At 33.4% G+C, this 22526-nt stretch overlaps 1 protein-coding gene across 1 annotated transcript; it reads right to left on the reverse strand.

The window, feature by feature from the left end:
• Nucleotides 1–13210: 13210 nt before the first annotated feature.
• LOC129217706 (uncharacterized) lies at nucleotides 13211–21611 on the reverse strand. Its single transcript, XM_054852044.1, has 2 exons — nucleotides 21415–21611; nucleotides 13211–14123 (listed from the first exon to the last, which is right to left on the reverse strand). The coding sequence occupies exons 1-2, from the start codon at nucleotides 21609–21611 to the stop codon at nucleotides 13211–13213; spliced, it is 1110 nt and encodes a 369-aa protein (XP_054708019.1).
• Nucleotides 21612–22526: the final 915 nt, after the last annotated feature.

Raw genomic sequence — 22526 nt, forward strand, 5'->3', positions numbered from 1 at the left:
AGAAAATTCGCCCTTAAGTTCGGGATCTATATTGACTTTTAGTTCCGCCGTAAGCGCTAATGTAAAAGGGTTTGAACTATACAAAATTGTGCGGAAAATTGTTCAAATCTCAAAGAGATATTTTTTATACATTCTCCTCCTCAAAAACTTTTTCCTTCAAAGTTTGCTTGTAACAAATTCGCCTCTTTGTTCAGGAAATATATTTCTCTTAAATTTCCACGTAGGCAATGTTTTTGAACTGTTCAAAATTGAAAGAAAAATTGTTCAAATCAAAAAATGAAATGTTGGAATAAGGTGTCCTTATCGAAATTTTTCCCCATCTCAATACTTTACTTTCCAATTTTTAATTTTTCGGTATTTATTTAATTATTTAATTTATTTTTTACCTTTTTCTTGTTTTTTTTTGTTTTTCGCCATATTTTAAAGATGCATTAAGCTTTCTTTAATGCTTTTTTCTTATTTCTCTAACTTTTACTGGGAAAGTAGGCTAAAGACTGTTGATAAAACGTAAGCTAAATTTGACAAACGATAAATAAAAAATGCAGTCGTAGAATAGGTCTTTTTTTATTTATTTATTCGCAACTCCAACGAACTATAGGGGGCACTGCAGCCATCGTCTAATGGCGGATGAAAAAGGTAAAACAACTGCATGCTGTAACACAGAAAATGCCAATAAGCCTAGTAATTTTTGTTTGTATGCATGAATTTTTTGTTTTATTCTTTTTAAATGAATTTTTAAAGTCTTGTGGGGGATATTCTTTCCCACGTAGAAAGAATTGAGAATTCAAGAAGCATTACTAAACGTTATAAATTAATGCAAATTTCGTAGCTCGTAGTTGTAAGCAGCCATTTCCACGATGTTAAATTCGATATTTATCAATTCTTGATGGAACTACATTTTCATTGTAGCCATAAGAACACTATAAATATTTCATGTAACAAAACCTTTTTTTTACCTATGTTATCAAAAGAGAAAGATGATACATCTTTGTCTTGTTTAGCTAGCGCTAATTGTTCCACATTTGTAGCTGAGTTATTTCTCAAACTGCCGAATCGAATGATGTTGATTTTTTCTGTTTCGTATGTTTTCAATTTCTGAATTATAATTTAATTCTGTCATGCATCATCAATAAAATTCTCACGGATACATGGTGGTAGTTTTCTTTTTAATTGATCTCCCATTATTTCTTTAAACTTATCGAATTCTGTAATCTTTCTACCATTTTAATATACACATGATAAAAAATAAAAATGCGAAATCTTGCCAAGGGTTCTCAACTCGCACAATACTAAGATTATAACCCTGAACAAATTTTTGGTTAAACTCTTCAGCAGATAATGTGAGCAATAACGTAAAGTTGGCGCACTATTTTGGCGATGAAAATTCTCAGCGTTAAACATATTTCATTTCGTTCTACGATAACATATTCAAGAAAATATTTTGCATACTGTTCATTCCAACTAAATACTGCAATAAAATTAGGTTAGTTAAATTAATTATTTTTAAACTTCGCGGAGATGAAAGCCCTAATTCCTCTGCTAATGTTATCAAATCCTTCTTTCGAGCTTAAGATTTAAAAAAGAGCCCATATTCTTACGAATTCACACAAAACAATAAAAAAACATTTACCTGGTATAACGTTATCCTCTGAAAAAAAAAAAAAATGCATCGAACAGACTAGCATATTCCATGATAATTTCATGCAAATACGAAGTTTGTTAATCCAGAGTTTTCTTGTGTTTATGCTTTCGCCATTTACGATAATCAACTCACTTTTTAGAAGGAAATAATGAAAACTAACATTATTTTGAGAAGCTCGAGGATACCATTAAGGGAAGAAACAATTTTTGTTGCTAAAAGCAATGTAAGATACAACGAATACGTTAGTAAATACTCATAACAATCTGCCTATGTTTTCCAACAGACACACGTGGAACGCAATGTTTTACCTTTTTCTTTAATTTTGTGAATCACCGCAAGGTAGCGTATTCGAGCACTGGAGTTGGAAATATATCTAGTTATGTTCGTTGCTGTTGTTCAGATGAACCTTTCGAAAGCTTCCAATAATTCCTTAACAGTAATCTATTTTTTAATTTTGATGGTTTTTGAATTTGTGAGTCAAGATACTTCAAATTTGATATATTGTAAGAAAATAAGTGCTTTAATATTGTTGAATAGGGGGACCCGGGGTAAAATGGGTAGCCGGGGTAAAATGGGTATAGTTGCATTTTTCTTGATTTTATTCTACTGGACAACATTTTTTGAAAATAAAAAAATATGATGAAAATGTTTACATATCAGGCAATATTTTGACTTGAGGAAAAAAAATCCAGCAACTCATTTACCAGGCTTAGCAACAATTTTATTTTTCAGAACACAAAGCAATGTGTTTATAGTAAGTGATAAACTTCTTTCTAGAAAAATTTACAGGAAGAGTTTTGGAAGTTTTTTATTTGGATTTGATAGAAAAAGAATTTTTCTAACAAAAAACTCAAAAAATAAGTAAATTTTAATATTTACAAAAATTTTGTAGCACTTTTAGTTGCACGGGGTAAAATGGGTATAGCCAACATTTTCGAGTTAAAGACATTGAATGCATGAAGATTAAAAAACTTAATTATCTTTGCAAGACAAATGTTACATATTATTCATCTTTTAAACTAAAAGTATGTTTTTAAAAAGTTTTATAAATAATTACTCTTCATTTATTTGTTGTATTTTAATTACTACAACTTATGCCATTAGTACTTAAAGGTATTATATTTTTTGATTATTGTCGATATAGTTCATGATTACTGTAGGTTAGTAATTTACTGTAAGTTTATTATGTATATAGTTCATTGCTACACATTATAAAACATAGTAAGATTGATAGCTAATATGCTGTCTTTTTAATTTTCTTTTAAAACCACCAACCCCATTCCCAGAACATAGTCTAAGTACAACCTCACATACAATCACAACAGAATCCTTATGCCTCATAGCAAAGTTGTACTGAATAACTAAATTCTCCTACTATACCTCTTGGTTCACAGCCATTTTTTAGCACTGGTAAGGAAATGAAAAATTTACAAAAAAAAAAAAAAAAAAGTAAGAGTCTAAACAAAGGTGGGAGATGTTGTCATTACAGAGCAGGTGGCTGCAAGATTGAGCACAAACAGGCAAGAGATAAACAAAAGCAGAAAAAATAAATACACATAAAATAAAGAAATTAAAAAAAAACATTAACAATAATTGATAAAATAACTAATGAAGTAAAAGTGAAAACTAGTGGTTCTCCTAGTTGTTAATTCCAGCAATTGGCGACAGGGCCGTTGTTAAATTTGTGGAATTCATAGGTTTAATCACTGAAATCTCAGCTGAAGGTGAATATACTGAGAAGTTTACTACAAAATTATCTGCCAAATTATCCTATGTGCTCCCAAGAAAGATGACATTGATGTTGCGCAGGCATAAAATACTACCTCAGCCAAACTGCAAGTCTTTGCCAATGCGCCTTTTTTTTCATAAATTTGGTTCTGTAAACATTTTTTGTGGTTGTTTTGGATTAAAGTTTTTCTCCTCCAATGCAATTATACTCAATTTAAAAAAAAATTCTCCATTAGTTAGTGTAGTTCAACTTTAAACAGCATATACCCATTTTACCCCGGTGTATACCCATTTTACCCCGAAGCACGGGGTAAAATGGGTATACACAGGGGTAAAATAGGTATACCCCTTTACACTAAATTTAAAGCAAAAAGTTAACACAAACTATGCCCAAATTAGACCTAAGATACACAATGTATAGAATATTCAACAAAAACACAATTATATTTCATGATATTTATGCTATGGGTCACTGAAATTAAAAATGCTGTTTTTTATACCCATTTTACCCCGGGTGACCCTACTTTATTAAAAACACATACAGAAATTATTGTTGAAAACACAATAAAAGTAAAATTTCTAAGTTCTAACACCGTTATAATTAGTTTTTCCATGAACTCGAACTGCAACATCATAGTTGAACAACAATCCAAATTTTAAATACACACCTTAACCAGTAGCGACTTTTAGGGGGCAGCCCCCCTTAAAAGGATGAGTTAATTTAACTGTATAATTATTTTTTTTTAAATTGACTTCTCTACAGCATATTTTTTATAGTTATTTAAAAAGAACACAAAACACACACAGAATATTTTGAACAAATGCATTTTTGTTTGCTAAAGAAACAATGCTGGAGTCAAAGGCCAGAGTGGCAGAATACATTTAACTCACTGGTTTCAAATTCAAGGGAATGTAATATCGCAATTCGTCCATTAATTCTTCTTTGATAGAACCAATAATTAACTTTTTTTTTTAATGTGTAAGCGAGCCTAAAATATTCATTTCGATCCAAGAAGCTATTTGCGAAATAATACATTTCTTTTTCAGCTTATAAAAATGCAAAATGAAAGAAATCATATGGTACACTGTTTAAAAAAAATGTATTCAAAAATGAAACTCTGAATGTATTCATTTTTTTTGAATACAATTGATTCAAAAATGAGTAAATGTGGCATCAAATACAAACATACGAGAAATACGAGTCATGAAATGAGTACATGTGTTTCTCAAAATTGAACCTTATTGATTCGGAGCTATATTGAATAATGAAAGTATTCAAAAATGAGTAAATTTTCATTATTTTTGAATACCCATTTTTAACAGTGTAGTTTGTTCGCAAAACCATGATACTAATGAAATTGCCATGTAGTATCAAAATGTTATCTCAACTGTACCATGGCTTTAAAAATAAATCAGCAACTGCTTTGAAATTCACACAGATATAGTTTTTGAATTCTTCAATAAAACTTAGATATTATGAAGCTATGATTTTCTGAATCACTTTAGATTTTACAGTTAAAATATAAATTAATTTGTAAAAACTCAAATGAGGTATCTGTGTATTTAATAGCCTTGCTCTCGTGTTATAATCGTTATGACAATGTTCCTAATTAAAACCGCTAATTGTACAGCATCTCAGTGATATTACAGGGTTTTCACGGGCTCTCAAAAATAATATTTTCAACTATTGTTTGTAATGCCCCGCTAAAGGCCATATTTAGTAGTCAAAAGCCCTAAAAATTAACAAAAGACCCTATTTTTTAGGGTTTGATTTGACGAACCCTTCGACATTTAATAAATTGGCAAAGACATGTGCTAAAAAGCTACAATCCAATAAACTGATAGTTTGGAACATACTTTGAAAAGAATTTTCTTTTTATGTACATGCTTATTTATTAACAAATGCATATGAATTGGTTATAAGGACACCCCGCTTATAAACTCACGAGGTCCGACTGTATACCTATATATGTGTCTATGTATGTTAATAAGCGAGACTTGTTTCACCATGAAAAATTTCTTGTTGTACCATTGGCGTGAAGTGGACCTATATCGGTAAAAATGTGCCGCAAAAAGCCACATAAAAGCCCTATTTTTTAAACTGCTAGAAGAGTGGGAACCGTGTATCAAATTGGGTTTAGCATTTAATTGGCTTGAAACGTTAAAGATATTTTACGTCCACTTTCAAAGTACATTCGTGCATACTATTTATGTACTTAAAAGTAGATTTATTGGTCTGATGGGATCCTAAAAAAAACATTAAAAAAAAATCACCTTTAAAAATAAAAGTTATGAAAACACTGTATTGGGAAGTAGGTGCTATTCAATTTCCCGGGCCCCCTCCAAAATATATTTCTGTGTCCTCCCCTGCCCTTATTTAGTCATTTGCCTTATGAGACATTTAGTATCGAAACCAGCATTATCTACTCATTTTCAAAAGTGGTTTTTTTTTTTTTTTTTTTTTTTTTTGCGTTTGTGCGTAGTCTGTCCACACGCGTCCGTCTGTTCGACGAAAATGGAAATTGATGAAATCACGGAGCAACAGTTCGCAAGCGTTTGAGAGATCGTGTGCGACCAGATTTGACTCAAGGCGATGGATGGATCCTTCACCATGACAATGCACCAGCACATTCAGCATTGATCGTTCGCCAGTTTCTGGCAAAAAAAATCAACCATCATCATTGATGCTCCTCCTTATTCGCCCGAGCTCGTACCCTGCGACTTTTTCCTATTCTCAAAATGAAAAAATGTGATAAGGGGACATCACTGGAAAGATTTGGACTCAATAAAGCGAGAAACGACGAGACAACTAAAGAGCCTAACTGCTAAGGACTTCCGAAGGCGCTTTAAATACTGGAAAAGAAGATGGGATAAGTGCATAGCAACGAATGGAGAGTACTTTGAAAAGGATAAAATCGATGTGGACTAAATTTTGCAAAATAATTTTTTTATGTTCTCAGTTCGCTTATTTATTGGACAGATTACGTATACTATGTTATTTCTTAGTTCACGCCGCAAAGCGATTTGGAGCAAACCCCTCTCAATCCCCCTCACAGGTCAAAAGCCACTGCCAAACACCCGTTTTACTTTAAAACTAGCTCAATCCATTCGCTTACTAATCATCACTGTAATACACAGGTAACATCAACAACATTATTGCACCAAACTGTTTAGTCAAACAACTTTTTTGACATTACCGGCATAAAAATGAGAAACGTATGAGATTAGTTGGAATTTAGAAGGACATCAAAAAAAAAAAAGGCTGATTTATTTCAAAACCATCTTAATACAAATCGTTTTTATCTGCAAATAGGTAAACAATGTTGCTAATTTTAAAAAGATGACAAATTTGAAGTCGTGTATCAAATGTTTTTCAAAGGATTTTTTTTTTTTTTTTAAATTAAGGGATCAAAGCTGAAATACTTTTTGTCACTCCTTTATTTTTTAAAAATGAATTGAGCTGGTTTTGATACTAAACGCTGTATTATGTAGTTCAAATGTTAGCTTTTTATGAGAAATATTGTGTGCGAAAACGTATTTCGACTAAACCTAATTTAAAGAAAAGCTAAACTCTTGTATAAAAAATCTTGCTGAAACAAGCAATATGTATCCACAAGGATATTCTATTGTATCAGTTTGCTTTTTCAAAAGTTTGGACTGTACACCGCTTTGATTGCATACTAAAGATAAAATAGAGTTGTTCAGTATGAGCACATCCTAGTAATAGTACAGTAAAAATAGGGGTTGGACCCCAAAATCCAAAACAAAAAGTTTAAACTTGTTGCAAATTGCTTATTACCCTTCCTATAAGATCAAGTAAAAAGTCTCACCCCATTGTGCGTCGGGTTTCGGAATAAGAGCATCTAAAAATTGCTATTTTGGGTATTTTTCTGGAATTTTTAGAGTGCATTTCAAGTGGGAATATTATGTGATACTAAATTTAGAAGCGTTAAATTAAAGGTGTTTAGGCCCCAAGAGGGATGACACAACCCACCAATGCTACCGAGCCCCCCCCCCCACACTCTTCGTAAAACGGAGCAGTCTCCCCCCCCCCCCCCATACATTTCAAGTGGAAATATTATTTCATGCAAAGTTAAAGTCCGAAAAAGAAGAGGAAAGTTAGAGAAGAAAGAGAATAGTTCATTAACTGAAGCAAATTAATTAAGAAAAAGGAGGCAAACTTCAGTCAATTTAAGCTTTTTTTGGGCTGCACAGGGATTTACTTTTCGATATCAATCAAGCGCTCTAAACAGTTAAATAACTACAGTCACATCTAAATTAGTTACTGAGCTCTCTTAGATCATTTTAGAATGAGCCTTTTGACATTACGATATCATTGTGTGTCATTTTGTACTTCGGAAAAGTTTAAAATCAGTGAAAATTTTTCGTGAACTTCACTGCAATCGTTGATTTTAGAATGCAAATTACCGTGTCCCCCCCCCCCTAAAGCGATGACACAACCCTCAAGTATTACGAAGTACCCATCCAGAATAAAAGCCCTCAAAAAGGAAAGAAATACCTCTTGAAAAAACTGCCTTAAAAATTCCAATGACGCAATCTGCGCCACGGACCCGGACCCCCCCCCCTTCACCTGCGCTTCCCGGTTAATTAGCATTTTTGTCTATCATAGTTTATTATTTTACTATTATAGAGAGTTGTTTCTGCGATTTTTGAGTAATGTTTTTAAGTAATATAAATTATTTTTAAAAAAAGAGGATTGCTTCGCCCCCTCCTTTCCCCCCAAACCCGACGCGCGAAAAGCTGGGACTTTTTACCCCTTTTTTATGGTAGGGTAAGAAGCAATTTGCAACAGGTTTAAAACTTTTTTTTTTTTTTGATGTTTGGGTTTGGCCATTTTTTGGCCTAATTTCACTGTACTATAGCTGAACCTCGTCCTGCACACTAGTGCTCTCTATCTAGAAATTGAGCTACATGCTGATAACTCATAGTGTCAATCGCTGGCAAATAGAGTTTGACTGACGTAGTGTGTAGAGCTCTCGTCGAAATTATTATAGTCTAGGAAGATGACGGAATGACTGGAGCAGCACTACTGAAACAAATTTTACCAGAAACTATACCACAGCGCCTTGTGGAAGCCACTTAGAAGACGCAGATGGTTTTCGGTGATGATTTTTCCAGGACATTTCTCGCGCATGATTTAGACGATTTTGGCGGAAAAAAGGCTCATTTAGTGTCTACGAGCTATTTACTCTTCTGATGGGGCCCTCTATGACTTCTAACTGTTCCCCCAAACTCAAGAGGTGTTAGAATGATACGGGATTTCAGGCGAGAGGACATTATATGCTACAACGGCAAATCTAAACTTCTTACTGAAACAGGCCCTGGCCATCTGCGATCGGCATGCCCGGGCAGGCTGATCGCAGATAGCCAAGAACAGACCCTCTTGGAGTGTAGTAGCGTTGCGAGAAGTGCGAGGAGTCCCAAGGGGACTATTTTGAGGGAGATTAGCTTTCCAACGCTCCATATTTGCCAGTTTTTCTTCTTTGCTCAAAGTTCGGATACTTTTCTGACAGACCTTGTATATAGTCTGCCACCTAGTAGCACAGTGGTTAGGCGTTTTCCTAACACGCCTTTGGTCGCGAGTTCTGATCCCACTGTCCAAGTGGTCAGTCGATGGATTTTCAAACTGCACAAAATGGTCCGCGTCATATCGCATGAATATGTGATATGTTCAAGGTCCTTTGAGTGCCTAGTCTCAGTCCCTCTCGGCATATTATTTCGACCTAGTGCAATTTTGCATCGTGAGAGCTGAGGGACCCTAAACTGGTTCAAAGCTGGGTGCCAAAATTATCTGTACCATCTACATCCGGCCTTAATGGAGGAATCTAGTGCAATACCCCAGAATGCCATATCGGGGTATTAACGCCTCTTTCACAGTCCCAATGGAAAGAAAAATGCATCATATAATTTTAGTAACCGATGGGGCATTATGACATCCCTGTATTTTCTTTATTGGTTGAAAATGGAAGCAATAATGAAACAATAAAATAGAGAAAAGGTTCTTATCAGTTTTGAGGGCTTATATTTAATTAATATGATTAGAATCAGTGAACAAACGTTTTTTATATGAGAGAAAGATTACAAGCGTTTTTTTAGTTTCATAGAATCATCTGGCACGATATTTTACATTTATTTCATAGATGAAGGCCCATCCTCACCCTCTTTAAGAAGGATGATACCTATCACCCCCACCCCCACCCCTCTCTTTCTGTCTTGAAAAAATTATTAGTTGAAGCTAATGAGCATAGATATTATTAAAAATATAAATGCCTAATTTCAATTTGAAGTTCGATATAAAAAAATAAAGCACTTTTATCCAATCAACCTAAAACTGAATAAATAAATAAATAAAAGTACCTTCTTTACTTTTTTTCTCCTTCAAAACGAACTGAAGATTATTGATGAGAAATACTTAACTAAATCATTCACATACTTTTCAGAGGCAAAATGGCATATTTATGAAATGGTTTTCTTTTTGAATTTGAGTCTGGGGATTAAAAGCACTGATATTTAAAATTTAAAAAAGAAATAAAATATTAAATTCATTAACTTGGAGATGAATGATGAAGTAAGCGCTGTCAGTTATAACTGAACCACAATGGCCAGCAATTTGAACACTTTCGTTAAATGACCGGGCTCTACGTTGTTTCACTTTATTTTTACATCTAAAATGTTTCTGTATAATAATAAATGTTTGTGTTATAGTCATTTAAAGAGTGAATGCATTTTTGAAGGGACACTGTATAATAACGCTCACATAGGGTCGTTTGCAACAATCAAAACGATAAAGGGAAAAAATGCTTTTCAAGTGCATTTACTTGAAAAGTCTATTCAGGATCGATTCTCGACTCGCGAAGTACTTCACCGATTCGCTCTGACTCCGCGTTAGCAATTCTAAAACTGTATGATGAAAAGTAAGGTTTGGGAAATTTACTTTAAAGTTACATTAGCTTCTTACGAGATTTTTCGCTACTTTTTGGAACAACAGTCGTCCTAGAGAAAATCCCCTTTTTTTTCTAAAATACTATTAGTGTAAGTATCGTGTCTAAAGATTTTCTCCCATTGTATAACGACTATATAACTCTTGATTTAATTGAACTTTAAAATAAAATTCTGATGTAAATCCGAATCTTACGTTCAATAAAAAAGGTTTAATCGTGTTTAAACATTACTAACGCTCATGATATAAAGCTAATATACTATTTAAATCTTGGTCGAAATAGCAAGGACGGATACAAGGGAGGGGCGATGGGAGCGATCGCCCCTCCCTTGAAGGAACATTCAGTGGCAATTTTTCCGAATTGAAGTCCTAAAGTGCAAGTGTAGGTCCTTTTTGATGATGTCAAGAAAAGGAATAGAGTTAGAATCTCCCCTCCAGAAACTTTTCAGAATTGAAGTTTCAAAGCAGTTCTAGACGATCTTTGGCGATGTTAGAAGAAAAAGTTTGTAATATCTCACCCCCCCTCCCCTCCCCGGGCATTTATCAAAATGTAAGTCATCGAGACACGATTGTAGACGCATCGAGTAGTGTTAGAGGAAAGAATGGGTTCAGTGACTATCTTCTGGTAATTTTTCGAAACTGAACTTTCAAATAGCGTAATTTTAGGCGACTTTTGATGATGTTAGGGGGGAGGGGAGTTGGAAACAATGCCAATGTCCTTAAATTATTACAAAATTAAAGTTATCAAATAGTAATTTTTTTATTCCTCTTTCAACAGAAATGGAAAGGAGTAGAGGAAAGAAGGGAACCTCCTTGTCCAAATCTCTATATTTTAGTTTGTTTTAGATAAAAAAATCCTGTGGCACACACCCCTTTACCCCAGCATATTTTTACCACATCACATACGCAGCAAGAGGTCATTTAAAAAATCAATCGCCCCCTTCTTGAAAACTTTCTGGATCCGTCCTTGCCAAATAGTTTTATTACTTCTTTTTATGTAAAAAGATTTGTAAGCATTTCTTAACTTCAGCATTGTTATAGTTACAAAATGAACTTGCTTAATGAGTCATGCAAAATTCAGTTACGAGAAACTATGTTTCTAAAATGTCACATTTATATGAAAAATATCACATTTTTCAAAAGCTGATGCTCTCAATATACATAAATTTCAAATTTGGACTTATATTAATTCTAAAATCTGACACTCAAATTAAAAAAATAAAAGAGGAACATTTCTAACTTAAGGAACGTTATTATTGTGTCAATATTTTCCAGCGATAAAGAGTTTGAGTACATATTTAACAAAAATAAGTTTCTAACTTAAAGAAATGTAACAAAACTTACGGCAATTGCAGAGGAATGATCTGGATTGGGCTCTTTTTGTTTTCCTTCTTTTCCAGCTTCCATTTTATACTAGAGGCAAGCCCTGGTGGTTTGAGCGTCACTGGTACCACACTTCGCTTATGAACTTCTTTGGAGGTGGATTCATTTTTAAATTGGTCCGTAAGATATGCCGTGTACTGGTCCGTTGCAACGAAGTAGAAGATCATCAACGTAGCGAAGTGACATGGCCAAGAAATACTGGTCTTCATTAGATGTGACTGGGAAGACAAGGCACAAAAAGCAGAAGTAGAATGGTAGCTCAAGTTTTTATTTCAGCTCAAATTAATATTTTTATTTCAGCTCATATTGCATAGGTCTTAAGGTGAGTGAAATACTTTTTACTTTTCACCTATTTTCGAGTCCATTAAAGGAAAGTATTTCGCACATTCTCAATTTAAATGTTTTGTTCTGTGTTCTTTTTTGTGGCGCTAATGTGTTATATCTGCAAGATTTCTAACGTTTTATATAATTACGAAGCATAAATTTCAAAAAAAATAGTACATACATTGACAGTAACTTATTTGATAGTTTTTTATGTTTCTCTCCAACCTTAAGCAGAGAATAGCTAATGAATAAGGGCATTAAAAAAACAGATCATTAGTTAATAGTTTACTAAGCAACGTTTAAGTAGAGTGAAATGAAGAAGTTTTTATTAAGTTTTAGGTAAAAGCTCAGATGTAGTTAGAAGTATGGTTAACAGTTAATTTTGCTTTCAGATCGTGTAAATCATAAGTTTTTGAGCAATGTATAAAATATTTTTATCAATTTTTCAAATTTAGGCAGTCAAAAATAGTATTTTTATGACAAGAAATATATTGTTACAGCTTTAAAAATTAAAGTAATATGTTTGCTATTTAAATATTAATACGGAAAAGAGAGAACATATTTTACTCGAATGTGAATTAAATAGTTTCCCACATCATTCAATAAGTACTTCTGCACTAAATTTAGACTACTTTAAGCGGGAAAGCGTATCCACACTTTGCAAATTACCTTCTACCGAGAAACATTGTAAGCAAAAGATATCGTGCATATGGTTGGCGTTGAGATTATTTCTTGAAGACGTTTCGATTTCATAAGTTCAGCTTCAAACACATGAAATTAACAATTGGTTAAACTTGGAAAAGCATTTGATTAATTTATAACCGATTTATTTGATTGGACAAACAAACTGTTAAATTTTGCAAATAGTATCTGCGATGCACAAAAAAGAAAGAAAAAAAAACTAACATGCATAGTCCCTTAAGAAAATTAAACAAATTATTTACATTTGCTAGCTAAAATGTAAGATTCGTTTTCTATTTCCTTGAAAATTTGAATAAAAACTTTATACGCGTATTTAGAAGAGAAACAGTTGGAAGAACAAAAAGTGAGAGACAAAAAAAAAAAAAACTTAAGATACCATTTAACGTGAGATATTTCCTTTGGTAAATGATACCTTTATGAGAACACTTTTGTAGAATAATGAGGATCTGTGATCATATAAATTACCCATTTCATAAATCATACTCTTCATCGTATTCGTAATCGTCATATTCATCGTCATCAAATTTGTAATATTTGTCTTTGCGCATGTCTTTTTCGTAGGCTTTCTCCGTTTCATAATCGTCATCTTCTTCATAAGTGACATCATACTCTTTCTCGTAATATTCAGGTTCATATTTCGTATATTTCGTCACTGGCACGGGCACCGGCACAGGATAGTACTTGGGTTTGTACTTCATGGCAAGTTTCAGCTTCATCTTCTCGAGCCGGTAGTTCTTCATTTTTTCCATGTACTCTTTCATGGAGGTCATCTTCTGGCTTAGCCAAGTCCTCTTTTCCTCCTTGTATGTCTGGAATATGTTACCTTTAGGACCTTTGGCACCTTTAGGACCTTTAGCACCTTTCGGCTTATTTTTGAAACGCGCTTCAGTAGAGCCTTCCTCGTAGTCAAATGGTGACCCTACCTCGTAGTCTTCTGGATTCCTGCCAATAGGAGGCCTAGGTATCTGAGGAGGTCTAGGAGGTCTGGGAGGTCGAGGAAACATGGGAGGTCGTGGTGGCTGTGGAGGTCTTGGAAAAGGTGGGAATGGAGGTATTGGTGGTTGTGGTGGCGGTAGTTGTGGAGGTGGAAATACTGGTGGCAGTGGTTGAGGTTGAGGTATGAATTCTGGTGTGAAATTATAATAAATAGGAGGTGGATACACGGGAGGAGGATACAAATCAAAAGGTTGTGGCACAAAAATATCCGGAATAAATTTTTTTGGCATCATTTTATACTTCTTCATGTTTGCCAACATCTTTGCTTTGTACTTCTTGTACATCATCTTCATCCGGTATCTCCTGGTTTTCATTCGCATATCGGTAATTTTCGTTTTCATTTTCATATATTTTCCTAATGTTTTTTCAATGGGGTTTGCACCCGTCCTACGATAAAAGAAGAGAAAAAGAAAAGAAAATTACTTCACATGAATGATTCGAGGATAGAACATTATACAAACTATCAGGAAAAGACATGTTCAACTTCAGATTTCAATTTGATAGGAAAAGGTACATGAGCAAAGTGGGACGACTTTAAAATCTCATTTAAAAAGAGTGCGTTTGCATTGCTTGAATGTAACGTGCTTAGTAAATAATTCTAGAATTACTGAAACACGCTCCTGTAATTTCTTTAAAATTATGCAGAACAAGAGTAATAAATATGACTTATGTGAATAGAACTGAAATCGCACACTCAGTTAATTAAAAAGTTTTTAAAAAATTAGATCACAAGAAGCATTTATTTTTTGCACCGCTTTAACTAAAGTATCTGAAAAATAACCACTTAATATATATGATAAAAGCCACTTTATCGTACACAAACATGCACACTGAATTTCGTGATTACGAAGAACCCGAAACGTGTCTCAAAATGAATATTTTGCAAAACTCGCTATCACCGAATAAGACCCATCACGAAGCTCACAGACGCTCTTCAAAACCCACTATGGCAAAACGAGCCCTACATAAATTCTTAGCATTCGTTTTCCTGGAAACAATACATCAAATGACTCAAGTTTTTTTCTAGCATTGATATAACAATTTCTTTTATACTGAATCTGTGTTTCTAAAAATATTCCTGACACTCACTTCATCTATCATCTTTCTCCAAAAAGGAGAAAAAAAAAAACAATAAATTTTAGGAAGTTACTACCGATTTTCCCAATATAAACCGCTTATATTAAAACATATTCCAGAGCATGTTTTGCATTTCATCGAATGTCATATACAAATTATCATGTAATAACTTACCTTTAGAAACACGTCCTTTTTTTTTCAAACGCTCTCATAACATTTATTATTGAGAAACCTTTTTATCAAACGTAATCAGAAATATAAATGAAAATCCTGATAAGGGACTTTTATACTGTTAGTAACATTGTGACATTTTGCTTCTCAAATTTAAGGATACATTTTCGCCGTTTTAAGAAAATTTATTCTGTAGTCTAACTTGCATTTTTATAATTAATGATATTTTTACGACAGGGGTCAGAAATAGGAAAAGAGGTGACGCAGCCCCCAAAATAAGCAACAGATAGTGTCTTCCCCCACCGCCCCCTCCAGGTTCTTTTTTCAGGATTTGAAAATTATTTATTTTATTTATTTACTTATTTTGCTTAGTAGTTTTTTTTTTTTTTACCTTTTTTTTATGAAACGGCTATTAGATCAGCAAAAATTGAATGTTTTATTTGTAGGAAAAAAGGCAAAATGATACCACAGAATAGTTTCACATAGAGGAACTATAAATTCATAAAAAAATAACTGTTTTGAAAGTGACACATTAGAGAAAAGTAAGCATAGGCCTTTAAGGTAATTTATTTATTTATTATTAAATTTTGATGAAGAGCCCTAATTTTTTTGTGAAGGGTCTGTTTTTGTGACCGTGATTTTCTTGAAGAATTTGTTTCTGTAATCACAATTATTTTGTAAAGGAACCGTTTTTGAAGTAGAAAGAGTTCATTTTGTCATTTTGGGGGACAAAAAAAAAACATTGTCTTGAAGCATATTGTCGGCTGAGTACTGTAGCTAAGAAACTGAAAATTTAAAGGAGAAGAAATTGAGAGTTTCCTTTTCGGTGAAAATTTTGTTCGAAATAAGATAAAAATAGTTATTTTAAAAATAGTAATAAATTAAAAAAAAATAACATTTAAAGCAAGTCTTAACATACCCACAAATCGTGAAAAAGTATTATTATTTTGACTTTCTCACTAAGCAGTAACTAGTATGTTGTGGTTATCACGAAACCTTCTTCTATATCTTTCTTATAATTCTTATAACGATATGGTTGACAGCAAGCGCAGAGCGCAATGTTTAATTCGCTTCTTGATTATCATAACGTGGAAACTCGGTATCGGTACACAGATGCGCCTAAGTACATCATTTGTGACTTCATAAAGACCACGCCTTATTTTCAAAATCGGACATTTAAGAAAATTAATTAAAAATAAAGCGTTGGAGGGAAAATAAATTCTCGCTCCATGTGTTTTTTTTTTTTTTGCTTATTCTATCAATTTCAGCGACTAAAAGTAGTACTTTTGCCTGTGTGTGAAGGAAACCATCCCATTCCCGATTTATCTCAAAAGCAAATCAAAGAATGAAAACTGAAAATTATTTAAAAAGTTTAAATCATCGCGATCTTCTGGTAATTTTCCAACAATTAAAATCACGCAAAATAACGCAGACGACAGTCTATTACGATTTATCTTTCTTATTGTTGCAACTATGTGGTTTCCTTCAGTCAAAAGTACTACTTTTAGTCATTGAAATGGATAGAATGAGCAAAAAAAAAAAAAAAAAACATGGACCCAGAAAATACTTTTATTTTCCCAACAGTTTTTTTTTAATTAATTTTTTAAAATGTCCGATTTTTCAAACAAGGCGTGGTCTTGATGACCTCACAAATGATGCCCTTTGCCGCATCTTTCTACTACGTTTCCACGTTATGATAATCAAGCAGCGAATTAAAATTGCTCTCTACGCTTGCTATCAATCATATCGTTGCCAATGTACGTGAGTAAAGGTGCGAATTAAATATTTTGTTCTGTGAATGGCAACATTGAATGACATTTCATCATTTGTGATGTCACACGACAGAAGTGTAAACAATAAAAGCGCACTGATTTAAATACTTTTTTAAAAAATATTAAACTTAAGTAAATTATTTAAAAAATTATCAGAGCCTATATTTTTAAGCATGCTCTTTCAGAAAAAAATACTTTTAAAAGTTTGGAAACGAGACCCATTATAAAGCTCTTTTTATACACGGAAAAAAAAAATCAGCCCCTAGAGCAGGAGCCAAAATTGAACCAACGCAAAAATTGAACCGTATGGATTCACATTTATTCCAAATTTCTTCCAGAACGTAGCATTACTTCTTGAAATACAGCACTCACAATAGAAAAATAAGAACGTTTGATTGCGCCTCTCCCTTTTCAGCTGTTGACACCAAAATAGAGCCAGCTCTTATACCCTGTAAGGGCTACTTGTCGATAAATTTTTGTTTGATTCCGTTCATTATTTCTTGAAATACAGCAGTCACAATTGACGACAAAAAACGTTCTATACCTCAACCTCCGTTTGGGCTAATGACACCAAAATTGAACCAGCAACTGTACCTGTTAAGGGCAAAATAGGGACCAAATTTTGTTTGATTCCGCCAGTTACTTCCTGAGGAATATCAGGAACGTATAACTCAGGAAACGTCCTATTGTTCCACCCACCTGGAGGAATAGGGAAGTTTTCGATTTTTCAATTTTATTTTTATATGATAGAGTAACATGTATAAACATCATAGGTGAAAAAAATTTTGCGATACGATAAGTAGTTTTTTTTTTAAATTAATTTTTAAAGTTCAAGCTTTTGTGACGTCAAATGGCATAGAAGTGACGTCATGCCCTCCTCCGATAGGGGAGAAGCCGAAGGTCACGCATTCGACTTCGAAGACGAAACGTAAAAGGCTTATCTCCTCGCATTTAACTCCTCGCGTTTCTGGAACATTAAACCTCTCATCCTCTCGGAAATATTCGAATAAAATCATTGATGTTACACGAGGAAGATTACTTAGATTGTGCTTTAACGAATCCGGTCTCCATAGTGTGTTCAAACATATTATTGAATTTCTAAAAAATAAAAATATCAGCGCGCTCAAAATGTTCCAAGCGAAAACAAGGGATCTTCGACGGAAGGCTGCACATTCGCGCCCTGTGACTTAGGCTCGTGACGTTTCAGAAGCGCGCACTTTTAGGCGTGGATTTTTAAAAATTCATTAAAAATCAACCACGGTGTTTTAAAATTCGGCGATGGTGAATTTTTTAGTTTTGAGGGTCAATTAACAATATCCAATAGCCAAAATATGAACATTTAATAGGTTGCAACTTCCCTATTCCAAAAACCAATGCGCATAAGTTCACATAGGGGCACATATGTGTATCAAATTTCGTTCGATTTCATGCGGTAGTTTTTTGCTGTAGAGTGGCCACAGAAAACTGGTCACACATATACGTGGCACACATACACATGCACACACACAGACAGACAGACATTTTCCAAAAATGGTCGAAATGGACTCAGCACACCTTAAAACGTTCGAATCCTTCAAAATTCGAAAATTTGCATGAATCCAATATTTTCTTCTAAATAGTAGATATAGAAGAAAGTAAAAAGGAAAGAAATGAGTCGTAGTTACCTACTCGTAGTTATGCTTTTTTCAGTAGCACCTAAGATCTTACTTCCTTTAGGTTCATCATAATAACAAAAAAGATTCTATGTCAGTTGTGAAACTTGATGGTTCAATCATTTAATGCAATTTGCTTTGAAACACTACCTCTATCAATGATTTTATTTTTTCTCTAACTCACAGCTTGGCTGGAATTTACAATTTTCAAATTTTTGGACACCACTACTGAAAATGGTCCCTCGATGAAGACGTGACAAGTAGTATTTCTTAAACTTTGTAGAATGTTGATGATTTAAATACCTTGAGGCAAGTAAAATGTTGCGCAAAAATAATTAAATACTTTTATGCAAAACACTAAACTTAAATCAGCATTCAATATCTCGGAATTATCTTATAATTTCTTTTAGAATAGAAAACATTCGTCTACAAAAACTGCATAAGACGTGCCCTTGTTGACTCCGTACAAGGTATCTGAGACAATAGCTGTTTGCTTTGTTATATATTTTATTTATTTATTTCTATTTTATTTCTTTACTTATCAATTAATTTTATTTATTTATTTATTTGTTTGTTTTCTTTCATTTTTATTTATGTACTGATTTTTTCAAAAAACGTTGTTTAATGTAGTTGTCTTGTTTAATGTAGGTAAAAATGCAGAAATTGAACGAGATTATTTAATTGAATATTTTTCATAAAAAGCAAAAATAATCCGGTACCTTTCATGTAATCACTTTTTGTTTTACAGGTTTTATATTGTTACGATACGTAAAATTTTGTGCCTTTCTTAAAGCTAGTCTGTTGTACCTACATGTTTTAAGAATAGATGTTTACATTTGAAAAATGACTACTGAAACTACATATTTATTGAAAATAACAACGTTTAACTGCACAAATTCCAGTTTACTGCAGACACGTGTTTCAGGGTTACGAGGAACCCCTTGTTTAATGCAAAATAAGTGAGCTTCTTTTGTTGGATGTCTTTTCATCCATAAATTCACTTATTTTGCATTAAAAAAGAGTTCTTTGTAACACTGAAATACTTTTCTGCAGTAATCTGCAATTGGTGCAATTAAACGTTATTTCTTCTTTACTACTCTACATAAAGGTATTTATTCAATTTTACATATCTAGTAAATTTAGACTCATATTTTATGTCCATTGGTCACAAACTGGTTTATTCAAATTTGCCGAGAATATCTTCATTAATGAACTCTCTAACATAATAAAACTAGACCTGCCCTAGAGCCAAACAAACATCGAAAATACCGTGAAACCTCGTTTATCCGGACTAACTGGGACCAAAAGCAATCCGAATAATGCGGGCAATATGGGCAACAAGCAAAACAAATTCTTAAATAAGCATGCTTATCATTTATTACAGCAAAAAAACAATGCTTTACAAGCTAATTACATAGCATCGTTTCGCGCAAACACTTTATCATTAATAGTTCAGCTGTAGTGGTCGGATTGACGGCTAACTCTTCAAGTGCGGAATGATGTTAGTTACGTTCATGAGCGTAATCTGGGGGGGGGGGCAAGTGCCCCCTTACTTTTCCCGAGCCATGGGTAGAGTTATTCTTTTGCCCCCCTAGTTTCAAGCAAATGATTTTTTTAAATTGTTTGTCAAATGATCTATACCTTATTACTTACAATGAAATGTACTTCGTATATTACCAATGCAACTTTAATGAATGTGCAAAAATTGTATACTTGTATTCAGCCACCAATTAGTAATTTCAACCAATAGTTTATTTCTTTTTAAACTGCACCATAGTGGCGCTATCAGAAGCCCAGGAGAGGCTCATGTACCTGAAAACAATTTCTATCAAAAGCCGATGTGGGCAAGTGACGATGCGTTGTCTTTTCTCCTTTCTCTGTCGATAAATATTAACGATTTGTCGAATCAAAAACAGTTTTTATTTTGCATTATCTTAATTTACAAAAGAATGTAAAACTTATAAAAAGTTTGCCTATTTTTCCCCTTATATTTTTTTAGTCTATTTATATTTTATAAGGCCTCAAAACGCAGAATTTCAAATCTATTTTTCAAAATTTTCCCCAGGGGAAAACCCCGAACCCCCCTACACTAAAGATATTTTATATCGCGTTTAAAGTGGCCCTTGAACCACTCTCACTATACCCACCCTCACTATAAGGTCAATCCTAAATGTATATATGAGGGGTTGCATTGAGAAAACCATGTTTTGTTAATGTTAAATAGGTATAATTAAGATTCAATTATATTAATATACATTCATTGTATTTATAATTAACAAGGGGGCCTCCCAGGCTATAGGTATGACTGAAATTGGGTAGTTAAAATCCGCAAGAGGCTGTTTCTAAGGGATCGTTTTCCACTTTTGAGGGCTCTCGTTCTTGCGGCGGGGGACATCAGAACCTAGGGCCGCCATTGCTGGTCATCAATTCATTTGCTGCAAGAAGGAGATGAGAGGAAGACGCTTTAACCTTCATTAGTGTTTGGTTAAATCTGTGTTGTCAGGATGTATGCGCGCATTACTCTCTGTAGCTCTGTTCTGTTTAAATTGAATATTATACATTGCGTTAAAAATTATTATGATTTTTTAAATTTATTCACTTATTATTTGAAAAAGGTAATTTTAGCATTGTTTTAATTTGATGGCAGAATATGAACCAAATAAATTTTCCTTAAAAAAAAAGTTTGCCCCCCCCCCTACTTTATATGGCTAAGTTACACCTATAGTTAAGTTACTATTATTTATTGTACGATCTATGCAGGATTTAAATACATTTAATCAAAATAAAAAGCAAACGTTTGGTCTACTTACAGTTCCGTTCTCACTAACATAATTTTAGAATTATTATTTGACAGAATAAAAAAAATTTTAACTCTACAAATTCGATCCGGATTTTCCAGAGATCCAGATAAACGGGGGCCGAATAAACGAGGCTCTACAGTACATTTATTCTTCTTAACCAAACATGTTACGACAAGTAAATAACTAAATGTATGATGCAACTTACTGGACAGGAACTGTAATTATTTTCTCCTCCTCCTCCTCCTCCTCTTTGGGAACCACCTCAACTACCTCTTCCTCTTCGACATCATCATATGCTTTTTTGTCGTCATCGAATTTCGTGGATAGGCTGCCAAGATGTATGGACACAGGAGGGAACAGACTAGACGGCTTATCTTCGGACAGGAAGTGTTTCATGGCCATGGACAAGAACGAATCTGCCTCTGAGATCAGACAGAAATACACGAGGAAGCTGAGAGCGCAGTTCCATGGGCCGGCCAGCCACATCAGCCACTGTAGACATACAAAGGATAAAAAGAAGCAGAAGTAGAACCCCTCAACCACCTGCCATCCAGAATGTGTCATTCAACAATTTAGAGCTATTGTAAACTGTTCCAATACTCCACAACCAGGTTAGTGAAGTTATACGTTATTTTCTTTTACTAAATATTAAATGTAGAAATATATTTATGTCGTTATAATTTGGTGCGTAAAACAGCTTTGCATAATAAAGCCAATTAAAAATTTAGTTGCTAAAAATGCAACAATTAATAAATAAATAAATAAAAATACCAATACAAACACAAAATCTTAAGTGAACTTGTAAATCTATGCAAAGTTTTTTGGAGTTAGCCGTTGCTTTTTGTGGCTTAAAGCCTTACATATACAAAAGAAATTAAGAATGGAGGGGGAGAGGTAGCCGAAATAAGTAAGAAATTTTTAAAAATCAAATAACTATTAAATTTGCATAAATGCTTTTCAGGGTTGAATTTTGTTCTGCAACTTTGTTTTCAATGTATAATGATGTGAATTTCTGGAGGACAGTGAGCCAAGTACTCGATTGGCTGTCATCCACAAGCTTACAACTTTTTCATTAGAAAAGAGAATCCTGGTTACGAGAACTACTTGCTTGCTCTCTTTTTTAACTGAATATCATGTTTTTTAAACTTTTTTACAAAACCAGTAAATGATGCATAGATGAAAATTAAACGCTTCAAAAAAAAAAAAAAAAAAAATCGAGACACACTTTTCTTTGGTAGAAGAGAAATATATATAAATAAACATACATTCTTTTTTTAAGTGACATTTTTCTTCATTTAAATATGCGTAGTATTTTAT

This window comes from Uloborus diversus, chromosome 1, assembly GCF_026930045.1.
Source record: "Uloborus diversus isolate 005 chromosome 1, Udiv.v.3.1, whole genome shotgun sequence".
Taxonomy (NCBI): domain Eukaryota; kingdom Metazoa; phylum Arthropoda; class Arachnida; order Araneae; family Uloboridae; genus Uloborus; species Uloborus diversus.

Bases quoted from the DNA above. Each gene is read 5' to 3' on its own strand.
- LOC129217706 (XM_054852044.1), bottom strand. From the start codon at position 21,611: ATGGCCATGAAACACTTCCTGTCCGAAGATAAGCCGTCTAGTCTGTTC. The intron at 14,124-21,414 runs GTAAGTTGCATC...CTTTTATCGTAG, and splicing joins ATAATTACAGTTCCTGTCCA to GACGGGTGCAAACCCCATTG.